Here is a 23,390-nt window from a genome sequence, read left to right as displayed (position 1 = left end):
ATGAGAAAATAATACAAATAAAAACATTTGAAGCCTAATCAAGGTGCGAATCTGAAACTGGATCTGTTCAATTACTTGCAAGAGGCGCTGTTATTGTTTTTGTTTTTAAGGGTTTTACGGCGCTTGCAACACATTTAGGTTATATCAGCGCCAGTAAAAAGGAAGAAAATGGGATAGTAAAAAGTTCTAGAATTACAAATAAAACACCCAAGAAAAAGTAAGACATAGGGGAACAGGGAACAAATAGGGATCAGATGTAGATTCCAAGAGCACACTATCAAAGTACTTAGTTTGAGACCACCTATAAGTCTGTTTTGTTTGTTTTTAAGGGTTTTACGGCGCTTGCAACTTAGGTTATATCAGCGCCGGTAAAAAGGAAAATGGGATAGTAAAAAGTTCTAGAATTACAATTGAAGCATCCAAGAGAAAGTAAGACATAGGGGAACAAGGAACTAATAGGGATTAGATGTAGATTCCAAGAGCATATCACCAATGTACTTAGTTTGAGATCACCTATAAGCCTCATCCGGACACAAGAACAAAATCCAACAAAGAGGAACACACTCAAATGCTTACATTATACATTAAAAAATAACAAATATACTAATACATAACAGAGAGATGATTTACAAGGAAAAAAAATATCATCTCCCAAAACAATAACTATGCATTTGACTGTTTCCCTCCCAGCTAGGACTCCGGCCAGGGCGGGCCATGACAAAACCAAGTTAATCTCATTCCAAGACAAAGACAGAAAGCATATTGGAAAACAGATATAAGGGGATAGAAGAAATGTGGGGATAATGACAGCCGTGGACAGTAACAGTCTTCAGTCTGATGATTTCGACATCTGAGAATCATCTTAAATTTTATGTGCCCACTATGGGAGGTCAGGAACCCTACCCAGAGACACTGTTATTGCCCATCGCCACAACAATACAACAAGAATAACTCATAATCATAATCTGACACACATTGGGCCTAAATTCTAATGCCCGCTGCACACCTACCGGTAGAAATGTCATTTATACCGTGACAAAGTGTGTTATCCACACCATTCAAACAAAGAAAATCATTACTTTTTATTTTTCATGCTGGCTAGAACTTTTCATATGCCTTGTGATCAGAATGTGTAAAAGTCAAAACATGATCAAATTTATGTGTTTTTTTTCCCTCTGGATACCCTTTATGCTCGCTGGAGAACTATTTCATACGGGCGTCCGCCATTGTTCCGATAGTTTAGAGCCAGTGTTACTAAGTTACCATGCGTCATTAGGAAGGAAGTGACGTTACCACTGTTGAAGAGTATTGGATCGTGAAGAAACCATCACTCATAATATTCTAGATGGACTCGGAATACACAAGGTCCAAATAAAATAATAAACATTGCTGAAACATCTCGCAAGAATCCGACACGAGAAGCAAAAGCTGTCCCAGACAGATTCACTGTCAACTTCAACACCACTGGCAGAGTTTCTTGGCAAGATAAATACGCACTGGACCATAATTGATTCAATTGACTTGACGTTAAACACTATTTAAAGATTAAATGAAAATTACTAAGCTGAGACAGAAGAGGACTACATATACACACACACACATATATATATAGTTATAGTGTGTTTGTATAAAACAGATAATGTGTGTCTGTGTAATAGAGAGAGAGAGAGAGAGAGAGAGAGAGAGAGAGAGAGAGAGAGAGAGAGAGAGAGAAATAACTGAGATTAATACTACGTAGATAGATGAATAGAATGGATCGATGGATACATACATACATACTTGCATACATGTTATTTTAAGTACATATTTGTTCCTGCGTCTGGTTGTTTGAATGTATGTTGCCGTGTTTGGCAGTAAACTGAGTGCATTCATTTTCATTTCGGGTCCGTGGTGCTCTCCGTTTGACCTTTCATCTCAGTTGCCGAATCGCCGGGAGCGTCTTCTTTTTAATTACAGCAAACGGAGCGCACCTCTCTTGCTTCCCTTCCGCTTTCAGTTGCCGAACTGAACACTGAACACGGACGTTTTATCTCGGAATTAAAATAGCTGTTAAAGTGAAGCAACACACGTAATTTATTTGTTATTATGATCAGAAAACCATTTGGAGGGAGGCCTTCAGAAAGCTCCTACATTCCCAGTATTCCTGTTTTTTATATAATGTTCTTTCTAGTAGGGGGTTTGGGAGGGGGGAAACTTTTTTTTTTAAAGGGGTATGTTTATCATTTGATACCTGACTGCCTATTTTAAGATTTGGATTTCATTTTCATCATGTCTATTACTATTAAGCTGATTCCTTTGGATAATAACATTGTGATTTAACTCATGAATGTAATGTTATATATAAAAGGAATAAGGGAGTGTTGAAAAAAAGTACTCTTTCTTTGTTTTGTATGATGACGTCATAGGGGGGGGGGGTTCAAAAAGGGCAAATTTTTTCATGCATTAATGTGTGAACAATCTCCAACATCTCGTAATTTGCGAGACATAGGTATAAAATATCTAACAAGACTGTGTTCGATATCTTTCAAGATGTTCGCTACATCGATAGCACCAATCTTTTGAAAGTATACTGCCAATAGCATGGCATCTTCACGATACATTGTGGTGCCACAATCGGACAATTGATGTAACTGTGACACATAGGTCCTCTAGAGTTGGTCTCCTAACATAAATAGCATTCATTTGCTAACGTTGGCAACATCCAACAGTGCTATTAATAGCTGGCATCCTGGAAGGTTTTTTTTTCGTGCTATACTGAGACAAGGTTGGACTCCTTTTCATAGCTGAACGGGTGGTGGGACAGATCGGATGATAATAGTAGTACAAAAATTAGTGCTCGTCTTGGTAGACCCAAAAGGGAATGAGAGTGAGAGGTAATTTGTCGGTCACATCTCCACGCTCGCAACTGTGTGGCATTACTGTCACTCTCATATGTCACATACGCTGATGTACACCTATTTTGGACTTTTGGCAAGAGACATTACACTCCAGCAATTTCCTTTAACTCATCCAAATGTCCTGAATTTTTTCCTTATTATTCTTTGTTACCATTCCATTCCTTCCTCAAACAAATTTTTACCTTTTCCTCGAACTCGAACTAATTTCGCCCAGCTAACAAAAGAAAAAAAAATTGCACCTCCTGATTTCGACAATAATTACTTACTGCGATATTGACAGTTACTTATGTATGTATCTATCCACACTGCATGTGCGTGCAGTATAGTACTAGTACACATGCAGACAGACACTCACCATATTCCATTGCCGTAAATGACGGCTCTCTGCTTATTCAACTTCTTATCACTTCGCCAATAGTTCCAATTTCAATATGGTTGGTTACGGCAGTTAATGAATGTTGTGATATAGCAAATGCTACGTCATTTTTCTCTGACATTGTAGTTCTTAACACGGTTTTGAAATATCACTGTAGCTTTTTTGTCTCTCAATTAATATTCACAACATTTTGACAGTCTAGCTATAAGTATAACGATTTGTTTTATTTGTCGTTTGAATTTTAAAGAAATCCAATGAAGAGTCTCCGAGATACAAGCCAACAAAGAGCGGCACATTTTTGTTGTGACCACCACCTGATATATAATTTTTTCTTTCCTTTTCTTTTCGTTTTATCCAGGGAAGAAAAAGACAATAAGAGAAGGCAATGAGGAAATTGGGACCAGTTAGCTCTTAATTCTTTTTGACAAAGAAGTCCACTGTATCCATCATAAGTTACAAAGAAGAAATGCACAAACACACACTACATACACAATCAAAGGCACCAATGACAAGCCAGCCCAACATTACCCAAACACAAGCTGTAGGTCTCTTCTCTTGTAATGACATGCGAACACGAACTGGCACAGAGCGTATGGACTCCATCCAACCCAACTTAAAAATAAACATGTATTATCCTGTATTGAATAGAACCAATTGAAACTTTTATGACACTGCCTGATGACAAAGCTTAGCGTGCATGTATTAACGACTTAATTTTATTATATATAGAAAAAAAATTCACACTCAGCTCCAGCATTCCATATTGCAAAACGTGCTGATACTGATATCCAGCAAGTACTATATACTACTATGATTTGCTTCTTCGTTGTTGATAATTTCTTGAATAAATTGTACAGCTATGATGACAAATTTTAAAATGTGAAAAAGGGAAATCGGTATGGAAAGGGGGTGGAAGAGGGGACTGGATAGTGGTAAGATGACATTATAATAATTCATCATTGGGTCATGGAGGTGAAACTCAGGACAGTTGCCCCCTTCTATCTCTCTCTCCTACAAATTAGGGTTAATCATCATCATCAGCAGCAGCAATGGTCCTCTCTGTAGTGGAGAGGTGGCTTATCATTTACTGTTTACTGGACTGAATGGGGCCAGGGTGTGGAGAATAAGAGGTGAGAAATACATTATTCTAGAAGGAGCGATTATTTGGGCCCAAATAAGCACATGTTTGGTGTCCATGGTGCAAGAATAGCCAAGCCAGCGGGTCGTAAAAGGCGACTAATGGTATGTGACTCCCCCTTTTTGAGTCACCCAGTCCTCCAGGTTGGGGGTTGTGGAAGGGTTAACACCCCTCCCATAAAACGGACAAATCAAATCCTTTTTTTAGCTTGGGTGACCAAAGTTTCTGCAATGACAGAATTTATGAAGGACAACAGACAAAGCCGAAAGGACTCTGCTGACCCAATGACATCTTTGCCAAAAAAGCAGCTTTGAATTGAATTAAAGAAGCTGATATACAGAGAAGTGATAAGACATGGAACGAGTTTAAAAAGTTAGCTAAGGATAGAGAAGGATGGAAACTGTTAGTCTGTGGCCTATACCCTGACCCAGGGTGAAAAAGGCAATGATGATGAAGCACATGTTTGGGAAATATATTATGATGGTAATTGAAGAGACCCCCCCCCCCCCCCCCAAAAAAAAAAACAAAACAAAACATAAAACAACTGATAATAAAGATTAGATCGGATTCTCTGTGATAATCATCAGTGAAAAGTTCTCGAGTCACCACCGCATTTCGTTTTTGCTTTGTTTAGAAATTCATAATGCGTCATCATGACCAATGCCATTGAGATAAGAACAAAGCCATGCAGATATCAGATCCATCAACATTCTATCTGCTAAAGAGAAAAGCTTGTCTTTGATAAGAGAAACTCAAAGAGAAAAAAAAAAAGACAGGGAAAAGCCATTGCAATCTCACAACACAGTTTCACCTTAAGTAGGTTCTTATGAATTGCTTTAGTCTTTTTTTCTTCTCAATAGTATTGATTAGCCCAATTTCGACAATGCAACTGATCGCAAATCGCAAATCATAACAAAATCATGTGGATGAGGACTTTATCATACATCAATAGCACACTTTCACATTTTCTGTTTATTTTGTGGCACACCTTAGGTTGAAATATCACCCCAAAAATAGATGAATGATATAGGGACACTTTTAAGATTTTATGTCATCATCGTAAATATCAATTCTGGGGAGAAATGTATAAAAACAACACCGCAATCTCAACAATTCTCTTTCATGAAAATCCTGAAAATGGAAGTCAGTTTTAGAAGTAAAAACAACACTATAAAAATTAGAGGAGATAATTGAATGCCTCACATGGAGATTACATTTATTAAATCTTTAAAAGTTTACATTTAGTTTATTTACATACAATTGTACTGTAATCATCATTCTACTCAACAGTAATAGTTTAGTTTGGTTTTATAAATAATAACAGCGGTTGTGATTCTATTTGGTCTTATAATTGTTTAGGAAAAGGAATTAGAAATATGATGATGTGAGAATCGAGTTACATTTGCAACACTCATAGGTCCAACACCTAGGAAAAGGTATGGAGGAGAAATGATAAAGGAAGGAACAAAAGTAAATCCTAACATCAATCTATTTGTATGGCGAGTACGGGGCCACCCAGGATCCCTACCAAAGGAAAGACGATTTTCAATATGCATTTATGCACATTTGGTTGTGTACACATACACACATAAGTAACTTATGGAGAGAAAAAAGGACATATTTTGTGACTTAATATTTTAAAAAAAAAAAAAAACAAAAAAAATTTAAAAAATTAAAAAAAAAAAAAAAAAAAAAAAAGCATTCTCACATTTTACTACCTCCCATTACATCTGAAAGAGTTCAGTTCTCATTTCACAACATCCGACAGATAGTTTTAAAACAGGGGATATCGGATGGAAGAAATCCTACTAGTAAAGCAAACCAACTGCCTGAAATAAGAATTTTCAATTCAATCAAAAAGTTTGTAGGCATCGCCTTTCTCATCATTGTCGTCGTCAGCCATATCTTCCCACTCATCCTCATCATCTTTGTCGTTTGAGACATCTTCCAGATAAGGGGGCAGAATGGATACAACAGGGTTATAGCTCCATTTGGGATAAACACGCTTGTACAGATTCATCAGCACAGTATCCTCTGACTTAAATTGACCATTGAAAGTACACTTCATGTGACCGTGAGTACCTGTGAAATAATGATTTAAAAAAAAACCAGTGAAAACATCAGGAATAAAATACATAATCCATTATGATCAACTCCTGGTAGGAAGAATGGATATAAACAAGTGATTTGATTGAATGTTTGCATTCAAAGTTTTGAAAAGACAACAGGATATAATATTACTCTCCTGACTAAGGTGTAACCGAAACAGACATTCATTCCATTTTTATAGAAGAAGAATTTTTAAAAAGTAGTCCTTCAGAGCTATTGGGTCCATGGAGCCGGAGTTTATCCCAGTTTCTATAGCGTGAAACGGACAATAGCAATTGCTTGCTATCCTTTGGATAAGCATATTTATTTTGTTTTGTCTTGAAACAATCGTGAGTCAGTAATATTAACGAATTTCACAAATTGCTATCCATGCCGTGTGACCAATTGAAATTTTTCTCTCGATTATGCTGTGAATCCTGTATTTTGAGTTTAATGTTTTTATATTGAGTAATGAATATCTCATTTAAAAAAAAAAACAAAGAAAAAAAAAGAAAAGAAAAAAGAATTTAGTTTTAATTCACATTATTTTACTGGCCAAGACAATCTGAGAGCAAGTAAAGCGGATTCAATTACAAGGCAAAAACAGCAGAAAATTTCTGAAAAATCCTAAAATCCCGGAATTTCGCGGAAAATTATCATCACTGCATGATAATAATAATAACTATATTATGCTGATTACTTGTTTTGTTTTTAAGGGTTTTATGGCACTTGCAAACATTTGTTTGTTTTTGTTTTTAAGGGTTTTACGGCGCTTGCAACACATTTAGGTTATATCAGCGCCAGTAAAAAGGAAGAAAATGGGATAGTAAAAAGTTCTAGAATTACAATTAAAGCACCCAAGAAAAAGTAAGACAAAGGGGAACAGAACAAATAGGGATCAGATGTAGATTCCAAGAGCATACCACCAATGTACTTAGTTTGAGATCACCTACAAGTCTCATCCAGACAAAAGAACAAAACCCAACAAGGACGAACACACTCAGATGCTTACATTATACATTAAAAATAACAAATATAATAATACATAACAGAGAGATGATTTACAAGGAAAAAAATATCATCTCCCAAAACAATAACTATGCATTTGACTGTTTCCCTCCCAGCTAGGATTCCGGCCAGTGCCAGGACAAAACCAAGTAATCTCATTCCGAGACAAAGACAGAAAGCATGTTGGAAAACAGATATAAGGGGATAGAAGACACAGTATGTACCTCCCTGCCCGCTATGGGAGGTCAGGATCCCCACCCAGTTGCAAACATTTGGGTCATATCCGTGCCAGTAAAAAGGAAGAAAATGGTATAGTAAAAAGTTCTAGAATTATAATTAAAGCTCCTAAGAATAAGCAAGACAAAGGGGATTTGTTCAAATAGGAAACAGATGTAAATTCCAAGAGCAAACTATCAGTGTACTTAGTTTGAGACTACGTACTCAATTATGTCTCATCCAGACACAAGCACAGGTCTCCGCCAAGAGGAACACACTCAAATGTTTACAAATCATATATATGTAAGACAAACAAAAAGACAGTGCATAACAGAGACATGATTTACAAGACAAAAAATATCATCTCCCAAAACTCTAACTATACATCTGACTGTTTCCTTCCCAGCCAGGACCAGGACAAAACCAAGTAATCTCATTCTAAGACAAAGTCAGAAAGCATGTTGGAAAACAGATATAGGGGGATAGAAGACACAGTAAGTGCCTCCCTGCCCACTATGGGAGGTCAGGAACCTCACCCAGTACTAAATTATGCCTACATATATAGATCACGACCATATTTAAAATGTTAGAACTGTAGAGTAATCGGAATTTCTCTTTGACTATTTCTTCTGACTTTATTGAACCCACTGTCCAATATTTTTGTGGAACAGATAGCTCTGATTGCTTTCAATGTAAAATGAAAAAAAAAAAAAATAAAAAAAGACAAAACCCATATAGATGAACTTTACCTAGTGGCTGCTTGATATGTCCCCTCAGTCCATACTTGGTTCTCAACTCAATTGGTTTGTAGAAATCAATATCCTCTGTGAATAAATGAATAAAATTGTTGTAGTCAATCGCTACAGATTTGAGGTTGAATTCGGCATCTTTAAAACAAGAATTTATTGATGTTGGATAATGTTCTCAGAGATCACAATAATATTTCACACATTACAAATAAGTGCGTAAAAATGATGAGGAATAAAGAAATAGGTGGGGCTACAGTTACTTACCTCTGTTGAAAAACATGTATCGAACTGTAACAGATCTCTTGTTGATTTTGAATGGGGCACCACTAAGAACGACACGCTTGACAACAATTCTGTTTGTATCCAGAGGTAATAATGATCCTTTTGCCACCAAGTCATATTTTCCTGTGTGATAAAGACAAATGTGAAGTGACGTGAAAAATAAATTGAAAAAAAAAAAAAAATTATGCAAACATAAAGCTGTAGAATACATTTATAAAAGACCTCTTTGAAGTATTATTTATTTCAAACATTTTTGAAATTGAACAAGCCAGTAAGATTTTCGGGGATCTAAGTATTTACAAATATACAAGACCAGTCAATTTGTAAGTGCAGAGACAATCTGGCACTTAGCAATGGTCTGAAGGTAAATGAAAACGAAAGATATAGGATAATATAAGATTCTTGATCTTCTGCACTTTGAATTTCGAAAGAGTTCCCAATACCACTGTGCAACCTTGGGAACATGTGACAACAGTGACAGCAAAACAGACAGACCTATCCTAGACATCACTAATCATCCACACAAAAGGAAGTCATCATAATTTTAAAAAACTAACTACCTTCAGATTCTTCAGGAGCATGTAGAAACGAGGGATATATTCAACAAACCGCAGCTAATCTCCTACAGACGGGATCGCAATTTGAGGGACATACTAGTAAGGAGCCGTCTGACGATGGATATCGCCGGTAACCAACGTAAGACGGAGCCTTGTGGACGTTGCAGATGCAGGATATGCCCACACTTATTCCTGGAAAATTCCATCAAATTCCTGGATAAAGTGTGGTACATCCGACACTCATCCACCTGCAAGGACTGCAACCTAATTTACACTATAATCTGCAAACGTTGCCACAAGACATACGTGGGAGAAACTGACAAGAGACTAAGCGACAGGTTTGGACAACATCTGCGGTCTATTGAAAACGATGAGGACAGACCTGTCGTCCATCACTTCAATGGGTCCAGTCATCGAGGATTGCACAACATCCAAATTGCTGTCCTTCAGTTCTGTCACATCACTAAACAACATAGAAAATACAGGGAGGCAGAACTGATACTAAAACTGAACACCCTTTCACCTCACGGCATGAACTCGAGACTGGACCTAATTTAAATATTATACTACCTTTGTCCCCTCTTTTCACTTAATTGCACACCTTTTAGAAATATCTATTATTCTATTTTAATTTGTGCTTCCCTACCAAGGACCATACTATTTCCTGCCAACCAATGTTTTGTTTATTCATCGTAACAACGTCACTACCACATTATCTCATTCATCTGTAGTGTTTCATTCATCCTGTTTTGTTGATAAAGGGGAAACCAGAAACATTCATTTGAGCAGTCCTTGTTATAAAATCGAAGCTTACATTCAATTTCATATTATTTATAACCTTGGGAACATGCATTTTGAACGAAGGATGGCACTGTTGGTGGTTATGATGATGGTGGTGTTGGTGATGATGATTTTCAGCAAGAGTTAAATAAATCCAATAACAGAAATGTAGAAAAATAAAATTGATTTATCAGAAGCTATTGCAATCGTATTTCAAGACAAAAAGATTGTGAATATTCTTTACACAATATGTTTGAAGTATGTTAAAATTGACTCTCACCCATGACATTTTCTCTGAAGGCAAGAACAGGAGCTGGGGCAAATGTGATAGGAGCAAACATAGAAGCCACAATGAAATTTGTTGGTGGCAAAAAACGTTCCATCTGTGGAGAAGAAAAAAAAATTAAATCTTTGACAGTTTAGAGACTATACTCTGGGTTTATGGATCATTTGTAAGAATTCAAAGGATGACTAGATATTTTACCATCGGACAGGAATTATTCAAATAAACATATACTTTTCTCTTTTTGTTACTTGAAAATCTTAACAGAATCTTCTGTTACACACTCAGTTAAAATAGAAGTTGCATACCTTAAATTTGTTATTTTGAAATGAATGCTCTGAAAATATGGGGTTGGCTGAAAATCTCCTGAAACCAAGTTGGAAGACGAGAGGGTCCTTAGATTTGACTGGACTGGTGAATCCATTCATCCTCATGATGAGACAGCTCATAAGAGTCATCTTCTGTTCATTTGAAAACAGCCCAAAGGCAGATATCACAGAGTTGGTCTGGTGGGCATCTATTGAATAAATTGGCAAAGGTATGACATCTATCATATTAATAATGATCCTTAAAAATAACCAAAAAAATTCTTATTCCTGAGTACTCCCCCCTCCCACTTTTTTTCCTTAAGAAAAAAGAAAGTAAACTTTTACATTATGCAATATCCACTAAACACGTATAAAATACTTTACAAGAGATCCTAAGCCAATAGCAAAACTAGGATATGAGATCAGCCTTGGCGAAAAAAGTAACAAAGCTGGACTGAATGAGTCAATAAATTGTATAGTAAAATAAAGGGAGTAAAAATAATGTTTTGCCCTTTGGCCTTCTTACCCGAAGAAGGCCAAAGACCAAAACGTCATTTACTTTTGTTTTGTATCTTTTACAATAGTCAATTTTATTCCCTTATTTTACGATACATTTTTGAAAATGCTAAAAGGCGTAATCACCAAAAGATTTGTTAAGCTTTCATCAAAATTATTCTTTCACTGGATTTAACAACACTACTACTGTTTGGAACACATTAAAATCAAACAGATCATAAGCAATTCCTTTTACAAGTATATCTGTGAGATGGTTACAACTAAGTGTCACTGTTTTGCTATGAATAACTTATTTGATAGTTTGTTTTAAATGGTTTTATGGTGCTTACAACACATCTAGGTCATTTCAGCGCCAGTAAAAAGGAAGAAAATGGGATAGCAAAAACAATTTTTATTTCTAGATTTACAATTAAAAACACACAGGAAAAGTAAGACAAAGGGAATCAGGGAACAGGTGTAGATTCGAATAGCACATTACCAATGTTAGTTTGAGATCACCTAAAAGTATCATCCAGACAAAAGCACAGGATCTGACTAATGCTTACATTATACATTGAAAACAACAAATATAACAATATAGTGGAACACGCATTCAACAAAATCATAGGTTCAACGAACATGGACAGAATTTAAAAATCATGCCCTTCATTGTCTTAGTAAAATTTTTCAAGCCACCCACGAACTAAACTGAGATTTACCCCATAAATTGCCACGAAAAGAAAGAAATAAAGAAAGAGAAAGAGAGAGAGAGAGAGAGAGAGAGAGAGAGAGAGAGAGAGAGAGAGAGAGAGAGAGAGAGAGAGAGAGAGAGAGAGAGAGAGAGAGAGAGAGAGAGAGAGAGAATTGTGATATGCCATAGCCTGTATGACCTTATAGCCTGAAACTGACCAAAAATACATTTGTAAAACCAAGTCTTAAAACAAGACAATGATTGCGAAAATAAAGTTGATTGTTATAAGTTGTACTCAATACCAATAGAATCATTGAGCACCACTAACAACTCACTTTTCATTTTCGTTTCTTTCGCTGCCTTGTAATGGGACAAATATTTTGGTGAGTGTTTGCCTGACCCTAAACAATCAGGCCCACAGTTTGTGAGTATTTATCACAATATGTTGACATACTAATGGAGGAATTGTATTGCGACACCTAAAAACCCATGCTCTTTTTTCTTCTTCAATCGCCTGTGTTAAATTGTGTGTGGTGTTCAAGAACTGTAGGGTTGATTGTTTCCTGTGTCCGGTGTTTTAAAGATATATAAGCAAATTAAAGAATTACCATTTCTAATTTAGTCTCAGTTCGCATAAATTCGAATTCATTCCATATGCAACATACTTTTCTTGATTTCCATGGACCCTGCCTATGAAATGAGAATTGTGAATAGGAAGGCCTGACATTAATTATCTTAATTTTAGGTCTTAGTATTGCCTAAAATAACATTAAATTAAGAATAAATAGTTAAATAAAGAACTAACCCATTAGAGACTTGGGTACATTCTTGACATGTATTGTAACAAACTCCCCAACTTCAGCATCCATGTTATCAGCATCATCATCTTCTCGCTGCTTCATGGATATCTTTTTTAATCGCTTATAATGATGTTTGCTGACTCTGTAGATGCGAGCGTAGTCATATGGGAGCGAGTCATTGACATCCCAAACTGATGTACGGAGAGAGTCCATGCCACGATATCTAATCAAGGAAAGAGAATAAAATATAAATTCATATCTATTCTAAGACCAAAATTTTGAGACAAAACAAAGAGGATTTGAAAATTTATCTAACATCTAAAATTACCCCGATGAAAAATAAACAACAAAATAATCCCCATGATTTTTTTCAGCAACATCAGCATTATCCTCTTTTTGGACTATGCAACCCTAACATTAATAATGCCTTGAATTCATTATTGGGTATGAGAACGTTATCGCAGGGTCTATTATTTATTTGAACTAAATAAATCTGACTGAAAAAAAAAACAAAAAACAAAAACAAAACAAAAATTATTTTTTTCAGACCTGGTGACTTTTATTACCTTGCAAACCTCGTCCTAGCTGGAATATCAAGTGGAGTGTCTATTTCATCTGGAAACTGAACATGAAGCTTTTCCTCTTTCATTTTCTCATACCTGTAAGAATGCCAGAAAAACGGATTATGTAATTTAAAATGTTGTATACAATACCAACTGGAAGCTGGTTCAGACAAGTAAGGAAATTGTGTGAATTAGCCAAGTAAAATTTTGATTTTAAAATAAAGTGATTTGTTACCAACTGAGATATGTGACAATACATACCCAATGTGCTTAAAATTTCAAACCAGCTCAAACCTATCGCTTTCTTATAAAGTGAGCATTTGTCATTTTCTGGTATTAAAAAAGGTATTTTCTCAAAAATACTGTCAATAAACAGGAAGAGGATTTATATCAATGTTTCAACAATAGTAGTTACAATGGAGACCTAAAAAGTGTTTTCTTACTTCACAATTGATAAATGATAACAATTAATCTAAAATAAATAAATATCAACTTAGAATATTTGCTATTTAATATATTTCTCAAAGAAATGGGCAATAACACCATGAGGGTAGAGATAAACAGAAAATGGTAATATGTATAAACAACGAAAAACAAAAATTAACACTTATCTTAAGGGACAAAATGGAATATAATGAAATCATATTTCAGTTCCTTACATTTGTTTCTCTTCATCCATATCAATTTGGTTGTCATAATTCTCATCATCAATCTCAGTTTCCGTAGCCTGTGAAGTAAAAGTAGATCAAATGATTAGATGGGAGAAAAATTATTACTCTCTGAATTTTCAAGAATTCAAGAGAAAATGAAAAATACCTAAAATAAATCCTAAAATAATCAAGAGAAATAAATATTGATCAGTCATGAATATCTGTTAAGCATTAAAACAAATTCGTTTCTAAAATAAAGCTTGCACAAGAATCACTTTGAAAAACAACAAAAAGTAATACAAACAACTAAATTAATATGATCTTTAATAATCAGACAATGCTTATGATCATATATCAATGATTATGAGGAAGAAAAAAAAAAAACCATTAAAAAATACTCAGTAATTACTTACAGCATCAAAGTTGCCACAATCTTCACCGTCATCCATTTCTCCATCATCACTTCCAGCACCATTCTTATCCCCAGTACTGCCATCCATATTCTCATCATCATCCTCACTTTCGTCACCAGAATCATCCTGCAAAATATTTTTTAAACAATACACCTGAATGGGACATTTTGAGCAGGGTGTACAGCAAAAATTCAAAGTAAAATTTACAGCCTTACAACAAAATGTCCGACCAAGGAAATTAAATATTTAAATTGTCAAACTTTCCTCTGCAACCAATGGTTGATGCTCATACGTGTATGTATGTGTGTGTTTTGTGTGAGTGGGTTTATGTATGTGGGAGGAGGAGGAAATACAATGTTTTGAAATATTGTTTCTTTCCTCAAATATGATTGTTCGGATGATTTGCCAAATGTGTTTATAATGAACTCATTTTAAACTCAAAGAAATTTATCCAAATCAATCACGATTTATGGTGAAGGCCCCCTTAATCCGTTATTAAACTTTCAAACCCATTCCTTAATTAATTTTTAACAAAATCAAAATTTGCAGAGGGATGGAGAAATAATTTTAAAGATTCTGCCAATGCAAAAATGTTGGAATGTCTCAATAAACAGAGACATGTAAAAGTTTTAAGTAGTTTTTTAAAATGACGTTTTCTAAATCATACAATTGAACTCAGAACTGCATAAAAACGTTGATGGTCATAGAAATAAATGACCCTATTGAAAGAATACAAGAAGTGAAATACAAAAATAGACAAAATTAAGATATAGTATTCTCAACATCAGATGATACATATAATTCAGTTGATAATTACCTCCCCAGATTGAAGTGCATAAATCCAAGTTCCTTGATAGTCGGATGTACCTTTTGGTGCCTTGAACCTCTCTGTGAAAATAATATAAGTTTTAAGTGAGAAACAAATATTTCAAATCCTAAGTTTGGGACCATTTCATTTTCATTTTTTTTTTTGTTCGGGCGGTTTAAAACTAAAGTACTATGGAGTGCAGTGCGCTTAGTGAAACTTTTAATAATAATAATAATAATAATAATAATAATACTTTATTGCATCCCAAAAAGGAAATTTTTTGTACAGACGTGTTATAATTTACACATAAGATAAAAATACAATGGAAATAGGATGTATATATATAAAAAAGGAGCAGCTCTATAACCAGAGCTGCGCTTTATAATATGAATAATTTCAACACTGTAAAATAGTTAAAACTGTCACTATTTTGTTTGTTTGTTTGTTGCTTTAGGTCTCTTCCAACACAATTGAGGTTATATGAGAGACCGCTGAAACAAAAAAACAAGCAATCCAACAAAAATAGTACAAATGTCAATCAACTGTCACTATAAATTGAAAATTGAAAAGATTGCAAAACAAATAAATTAATAAATTAATATTATATTTTTAAAAAGTAAAAATGAGAAATAATTATATAAAATGATTATTGCTTGTTGTTATAAAGCCTAATACTGGACGGCAGAAAAGATTTTCGGTGTCTCTCTGTTTTCGTTGAAATAGAGAAAGGGCGACCACTTCTTTCTGACATAATAATTGATGGTCTTAGTGGATGATACTGGTCATTTAATATTTTAGTTATTTTATTTATACAAAATTTCTCGTATAAAAGATCTACATCGTCAACATCATTTATATAGCGTTTAATGGATTTTTTAATATTTGAATTTATTTTGTTCCTTTCCACTGCTAAGCAATTGCCTCCCCAAGCTGTTATACAAAATGACAAAACACTTTCGATTACTGCTCTATAAAATAATGTGCAGAGGGTTTTATCTATTCTAAACTGAGAGAGTTTCGATAAAAAATATGTACGTCTGCACATCTTATGCCTAATTATTTTCAAGTGTTCATCCCACTTGAGCCTGTCATCAATCGTTACACCAAGGTATTTGTAGTGAGGAACTCGCTGGACGAATTGGTCCTTTAATTTTAACGGTTCTATCGGTTCCTTCACTCTCCTAAAGTCAATCACTAGCTCCTTTGTCTTGCTTATGTTAAGCTCTAGGTGGTGGGCATCACACCAAGACACAAATCTATCAATTTCTTGCCTATAAGCCACTTCGTTGCCATTTGTTATGAGGCCTTGAAGAGCGGTGTCATCTGCAAACTTTATTAAAGGTACACTCAGGTTTTGACTTCTACAGTCATTCGTGTATATTGTGAATAATACAGGGGACAATACACAACCTTGAGGAGCGCCAGTATTTGTAGTTATACAGGAAGATTTGTTTTGCCCTAATTGAACATATTGTGCTCTCTCCGTAAGAAATTCGAGCACCCAAGCAATTATATACTTGTTTAAATTCAGACTAGTCAATTTTTGAACAACCAACTGAGGTTGCATTGTATTGAACGCTGAAGAAAAATCTGCAAAAAGCAATCTGCAATAGCTCCTAGCGTGATCTAGATGCCTGTAGATGTTGTTTGTAAACAGCAAAATGGCATCCTCTACGCCACGTCCTGGTTTGTAAGCAAATTGATGACTATTACTCAATGGCATAAACTGATTCCTAATTTTAACAAGAACAAGTTTTTCTAAAGATTTCATGACTATTGAAGTCAGTGCAACAGGTCTGAGATCGTTCATAGTTTCAAGTTTTTCTTTTTTGGAACAGGAATAATTTTCGAAGTTTTCCAAATTTCAGGGATTGAAACGCATTGGAGGGACCAGTTAAAAATATGTGTATAAATGGGGGAAAGCTGGTGGGCACATCTTTTAATAGTTTTCCTTTCAATCCATCCGGCCCAGCAGCCTTCCTCTCGTTTAGTTTCGAAAATACGAATCTCGTTTCCTCTTCACTGACCTCAACAGCCATTTCATCTTCCAAAGCCCTGTCTAATTTATGTTTTTCATTTTCAATATCAAATTTGTTTGCTGTGTCGAAACGTGAATAAAATTTATTTAAAGTTTCAATTTCGATATCTTCTGATATAATCGTGGGCTTTGGATTATAGTTCACAGCAGTTTTAAGCCCCCGCCACGTGTCCCGTATATCCCCAGAAGAAAAGCATTTTTCAATTTTATTTTTGTACTTGTCTCTACAACTAGATATTACCCTCTTTATCTCTTTTTGTTTTGTTTTCAGATCTATTTTGTTTCCACTAGTATAGAGAGTTTTCTTTTGGTTCAATAAAAGTTTTAGATCTTTTGTTATCCAAGGCTTGTTGTTAGGATAATATTTTATTTCTTTTTTACAAGACACTAGCTGTTCACAGAATTTTAAATACTCACTCACACAGTCATTCAGCTCATCCACACTATCACATGATTCGATAAAAACATTCCAGTCAGTGCATTCAAAACAACCACGCAAATCTTCACACACACTTCCGTTCCAGATCTGTACACTTTTCTTTACTGGTTTTACACGTTTAAAAACAGGGCGGTAGGTGGGGAGTAGCAAGAGCATGCAGTGGTCAGATAAACCTAATGGGGCACGGGGTAAACATTTATAACTATTTTTAATATTACACAGGAATAAATCTAATGTTTTTTTGTCCCTTGTCTCGCAGTCCACGTATTGATGAAGTCCCGGGAGAGTAAAATCGTTACATTGGTTAAAATCGCCAGTGACCATCAATACGGCATCGGGTGACTTAATTTGAATGTCCTGTATTTCTTTCCTCAAAATATTTTTCGCTGTGGTGTTGTCTGATGATGGTGGAATGTAGACGTTGATGATGATGACATGAGTATATTCCCGGGGTAGGTAATATGGTCGTGACGAAACAGTAATAAATTCAATATAATCGTCACAATACATTTTCTTTATCTGACAGTTATTGGGGTGGCACCATTTGTTGTTAATATATGTGCACACCCCACCCCCAGTTCGTTTATTTACATTAGTCCGATCTCCTCGAAATAGTGAATATTGTTCAATATTAAAACATGATGATGGTATGTGAGGAGATAGCCAAGTCTCTGTTAACGCTATTATGGAGGCTTGACGATAGTCACTATTAAAACGACACAGTGAAAACAGTTCATCAATTTTATTTTTCAGTGATCTTACATTACCTGTCACTACACAGGGTAAAAATGGACGAAAAGGCCGTCTGTTAAATTTTGTTTTTATTCCTCCCTTTCTCCCCCTCTTTCTTACTTTAATAAACGATGTGTCAATAGTGGGTGGTGGGGGTGACACGGGTTGGAGGGATCGGAGAGTCTCTGGATTTATAAGTTATCGATAGGCTTATTTTGGCAGTAAAATCACAGGCTAAAACACCATTTATGCTTATAAATATACTAATAAATATAAAAATCAGGAACAATATATACTTCACATCCATTTTGAATAAAAATTAGGCTTAAATTCCGACGATTGAATGATAAATGAATAAAAATATGTGTAGAAAATAGGTAAATATTCACAACACGTCTGTTGTCGCCGGAAGCCAGCGCCAAGCAATTGGGAATGATATTTTATTAAATTTAATTTATTTGATTAACAAACCCTTTGCTTCTGTCATTTCCTCCTCTGTCGGCCATGTCTGTTCCTGATCCATCTCATCAGGTATTACCTCAGACTGTAATGATTCAGGATTTATTGCTCTGGCCAGGCAAAAAGTTCTGGAACCCACCTAACAAAAACGAAAAATGTATAATGCTCTTGATTGAGAAAATCACCATGTAATAAAATGCAAGTAAAAAACAAAAACAAAAATAAAATAAAACTTGAATGAACATAAAAACATTTGACTGAAGGCCAATATCTTGGAAATGTTCAATACATAGGAAATAACATAGAGTAAGAGAGCATCCCACATGTAAAATTTAACAAAACCAGGAAGTGCTTTATGAATATAATAATGTTCTGGTAAATCAACAATATTAATCTAAAAAATAAAATAAAATGAAAGAACCAAAAATAATATCTCAACCATTAGGAATTAAAATAGTAAACATAAAAAAATAAAGTACATACACTCTTCTTGTCTTCTCCATTTGCCTTTGCTTTATGATCTCTTCTATCTTTAATGACAAGAGGGTAAGGGTCATCTGAACTGTCTATCTGTGACATTTGGAAATCACCCCAGCCTGGTATGTGTATCAATTGATTCACATTTAAAGGCTGTCCTTTCAAATATCCTGAAAGCTTTAAAGTGCCATACCCAGATCCCTGGAAATGAAAATTTTTAATTTATGCGTTAAACAAAAATTTTAAAAACATTTTTTAAAAATATATAAACAAAATAAAAATAATAATCATAATCATTTCAAAATTAGGCCTACCCCGTAGCAACATCGTAAATCGAACAAACTGTCTGTTATTAACAAGTATCACCCAAGTTGTCTCAGTGAGCAAATAGGGGGTTAAAAATCTTGCCTATGAAAATGAATGGAAGTGCCTGAAGCACGGTTTGAATGTAGGATCTACCGGATTGCAGCGCATTGCCTTAACCCTCTCGTGTTCAGATTCTTTTTGCGGGAGTAGATAATGAGTTCCCTATATGGCCATGTCATTCATGTAGACATCCTTTGATGATATAAACCTACCCTTTGATATCTGCAGTTGCCTTTTCGTTTTCTACGGTCACTCATTGCTAAACTCCGCCCAGAAACGATTTCATAGGTCCGTCCATCACCACATTTCAAACTTTTGTTCTCGTGAGTTCTTAAGTTTTTTGATTGAAGAACGATTGGCTATTTAGAATCTTGACCCTTCAACGATTGGTCGTTCTGACAGCTCACGTATCAACAGCTGTCAACAATACATTGAGTCATCGCTGAGGCAGTGGAAAACCCTCATCGCATAGTTGCGTCACAATCACCACGTTGTTGAATAAATTATCCAGGCATGGTTGATAGGTAAAAAAGCCAAATTATGTTCTAGTTACATTTGAAAGAAACAAAGTATATCACTGATCTCGTCTCATTGAGATATAAACAATGATATAAAAATCAAGAAAATCGGCAGATAAATAAAAAAGTTGCTAAAAAAAGCTAAAATAAACAAAAGCAATTGTTAAAATCAAATTTATTCGTAAAACAGTTGGTTTTCAACCGAATTTTCTGAAATAAGGACCAAGGTTCTTCTTTTTTCAAGCAAATTTCAACAATGTGACTTTCAGATTACTCAGAATTATATTTTTTACTTTTAGATTTTAGCTTTTAGGCCTACTCAAAAAGGTGTTATATTCTTTGCGTAACAATAGCGTAATACATTGACGGCGAGAAGCGTCTTTGTTTCGGCCAGCTGGATAGATAGCCTGTGATTGGTCGAAGACTTTGAGATGCTTGATTCACAATTCTACACGAATAGACGGTGGCGGTTGATCAAAGAGGTGTAACAAATTTATTTACCAACTACTTTTCTTAGTGCTAAAATTACAAAGTAATAATTTCGCATCAGAAAAAATAACTCTGAAGTTCCTATCTCTTTATTACAATAAAATTGATACCACGAATGACAAAATCGCCTCACAAATAAGGGAGTTATAGATTATTCATAATATTTTTTTTAATTTACAAAAATTGTTATCAAAGTCATTTTTGATCACCAAAGTCGTAATTTTCCCCCAGATTTTTACCAAACAAAGTGCAATGTCAATGATTTTCACCCGCAAATAAAAAAGGATTCAAATCGCAATTTCTACAACATATTTTATTTTCTGTCGGCAAATCTATCAAAATCAAAGCTGAAAACATCCTGCGACAGTGACAGGCCTGTCATTTCCTTCACAACGATTGGATTTTACTTACTGAGGCCAGTTTTGGCTACCCCGCCCATGAATATTATGCCGTTGTCAGTTTTTGTCGGGTTGAATCTTAAAGAGTTAACCACTCTGCAGCCTCATCCCTCAATAATAATAATAATAATAAGAACAACTTGAAAAATTAGATTCAACTTGTAAAATTAGCAATATCATTAAAATACATAATTATACTTAATTTATTTTCTGCACGTACCTGGTTTCACACTAATCACAAGGTTTGCCTAATATGTCAATAATGACACTGGTGTATCACAAGATTTGATTTGAAAAAAAAAAAGTTGTACAGTATAAAGCTACAAACCAAATCTGTTAAATAATGAACAAATGAATCAAACTCCTGTTTTACAATTGTCTGGTAAAGACACCTGTACAGCTTCAATCATCTTCTCCATAAACTCCTTTAATTTCTCTCTGTGATGCACACAGTTGACAATTGGTATGGATGGCTCTGTTTTCAGATTTAGGTGCTTATTTAGGAGCATATCTTTGTTGAACACCACAGGAAGGGAAATGGTTGGTTTCTCCCAATAAAGTTTATTTGATGAGTGGAAATAATAAATAATCCCGAGAATGTTGAAGTCCAGTCTCATAATAAGTCAATACAGAAACACATTCCTTTTCGGGAGTAGCTTTTCATCATAATATAATCTGTGTAGAAATCAAATTGTTGTTTTGAATGGATATAGAACTTTGAGGATTCTTCTGGGTTATTCTTGATGCAAACAGTCCAACTCATGTAAGTGCTCATGTTACCATATTTTTAGATAACTAAACCTGAATTCCTGAATTCAGTGATGATAATGGCAATTTGTCAAAAAGGAGGAAAATGTATCAATCCACTAGTCAAACTCAAACAAAATAATAACATAAAATATAATAATTTCGTATATTATATTACTACTCCTAGTGTACAACTATTCTTAATAGTAGAGTCATTACTTACTTTGTCTAAATTTTTAATGAATTGTCCTTACCGTAAAACGATTTTCTACAATGTCTTCTATTCAAGAGATTTAAAATTAACTTATGGTCAAAAGGCCTGAAAGTATTTATTTTTACTTTGTTTCTGTTGCCCAGTGATTGCGGATCTTACAAATAAAACAAATATTTTTAATAAATTAAAATTGTAAAACATTGTAAGAACAAAGGTAAAAAGAGTAAACTAGGTTGAACACCCCTTATAATTGTAACAGATTAATATCATCTCTCTATAACCAGATGACGTTAACAAAGTTAAAATGAAGATTGGTTGAGAGAGATATGGATAAGGGAAAGAAAGAAAGAGAGAAACAGAGAGAGAGAGAGGGACAAAGAAAGATTGAAAGAGGGAGGGTGAAAAAGAAAGAGTGAGAGAGAGAGAGAGAGAGAGAGAGAGAGAGAGAGAGAGAGAGAGAGAGAGAGAGAGAGAGAGAGAGAGAGAGAGAGAGAGGTTAATTGATGGGACTTTTTTATCTTCTTATTAGGGGTAAGTGATTCCAATTATCTTTTTAAATGGACCTATAACTGTACTACCACTCTTAATCTATTAACAAATAAAATCTAGACTCATTTTCATTTACCTCCTCCCCTACCCCTTCCTTTTCGACCATCAATTGCCTTGCCCAGAGCTGACTACTTGAAATTTCAAAAATTCGTAATTTCCAAGGGAAAAAATAAAAAGTCACTTTAAATAGGTTTAAAAATAAATAATTTGCCATAAGTATGATCCAAAAATGCTCCAAATGCCTGAATATAGGTTCTAAGGAACTAAACTTTCCTTTTCAACAAGATTTATTGAGTCAAAGAAGCGAATGTTGTTCTGTAGCTGGAGCCAAAAATTCGTATTTCTACGAATTTTCCATTGTACTAGGCAGGTCTGCTTGTCTCACTTTTGACACCTGGTCATAAAAATGGGAGTGTCACCAAAATTCATACTGAGCAGTGGTGTCAATATATGACACAAGACAAGACGGTGAATTTTTCTCATTTCCACCTCTTGACCTGTGCTTTTATCAGAGGAAACTGTTGACACAGAGAGGAAAATTTCCGAGAAAATCCTGTGGAAGATTATCATCACTGTGAATTCAAATGATATTTACCTCACCACTATCTCTGATAGTGTCTTCCTCATTAGGCATATATTCAATTTTTTCTGCAAAGATGTAAGGTCTGGAATCCCTAAAATGTACTTCTGTCAAAGAATTTGATGACAACTGTCTCCATACGGCTTGTGCTTCCTGCCAGTTATCTACAGATTTGACTTTTTCACCTGGGAATCTGTCAAATAAAATATTTGTCATCAATAATACATAATTATTATATTCAAGCAAATTCCCCCACTACCACTCTATTGCATTTCATTCACC

The 23,390-nt window shown here is 34.8% G+C and overlaps 1 protein-coding gene across 2 annotated transcripts in view; it reads right to left on the bottom strand.

Annotated features, from left to right (window-relative positions):
- LOC144972583 (pre-rRNA-processing protein TSR1 homolog) overlaps positions 1 to 23,390 on the bottom strand; it is a 33,975-nt gene that overhangs the window by 105 nt on the left and 10,480 nt on the right. The window contains exons 7-19 of one of the 2 annotated variants that reach the window (XR_013645377.1): positions 23,124 to 23,301; positions 19,254 to 19,448; positions 18,783 to 18,909; positions 15,112 to 15,182; positions 14,295 to 14,420; positions 13,891 to 13,958; positions 13,235 to 13,327; positions 12,674 to 12,891; positions 10,683 to 10,891; positions 10,372 to 10,474; positions 8,737 to 8,877; positions 8,473 to 8,547; positions 6,120 to 6,493 (exon numbers count right to left, since the gene is read on the bottom strand). Coding sequence is in view for 1 of the 2 variants with exons in the window: in XM_078913964.1 (XP_078770090.1) it covers positions 6,261 to 6,493; positions 8,473 to 8,547; positions 8,737 to 8,877; positions 10,372 to 10,474; positions 10,683 to 10,891; positions 12,674 to 12,891; positions 13,235 to 13,327; positions 13,891 to 13,958; positions 14,295 to 14,420; positions 15,112 to 15,182; positions 18,783 to 18,909; positions 19,254 to 19,448; positions 23,124 to 23,301 (1,837 nt within the window). In the remaining variant the exon portion in view is untranslated. Of the gene's footprint in view, positions 1 to 5,588; positions 6,494 to 8,472; positions 8,548 to 8,736; positions 8,878 to 10,371; positions 10,475 to 10,682; positions 10,892 to 12,673; positions 12,892 to 13,234; positions 13,328 to 13,890; positions 13,959 to 14,294; positions 14,421 to 15,111; positions 15,183 to 18,782; positions 18,910 to 19,253; positions 19,449 to 23,123; positions 23,302 to 23,390 lie in introns of those variants that run through there. The other variant, XM_078913964.1, reaches the window with a different exon arrangement.

This window comes from Berghia stephanieae, chromosome 1, assembly GCF_034508935.2.
Source record: "Berghia stephanieae isolate SIO BIC M18660-M18661 chromosome 1, UCSD_Bste_1.3, whole genome shotgun sequence".
Taxonomy (NCBI): Eukaryota; Metazoa; Mollusca; class Gastropoda; order Nudibranchia; family Aeolidiidae; genus Berghia; species Berghia stephanieae.
This window is presented reverse-complemented; position numbering and strand designations above follow the sequence as displayed.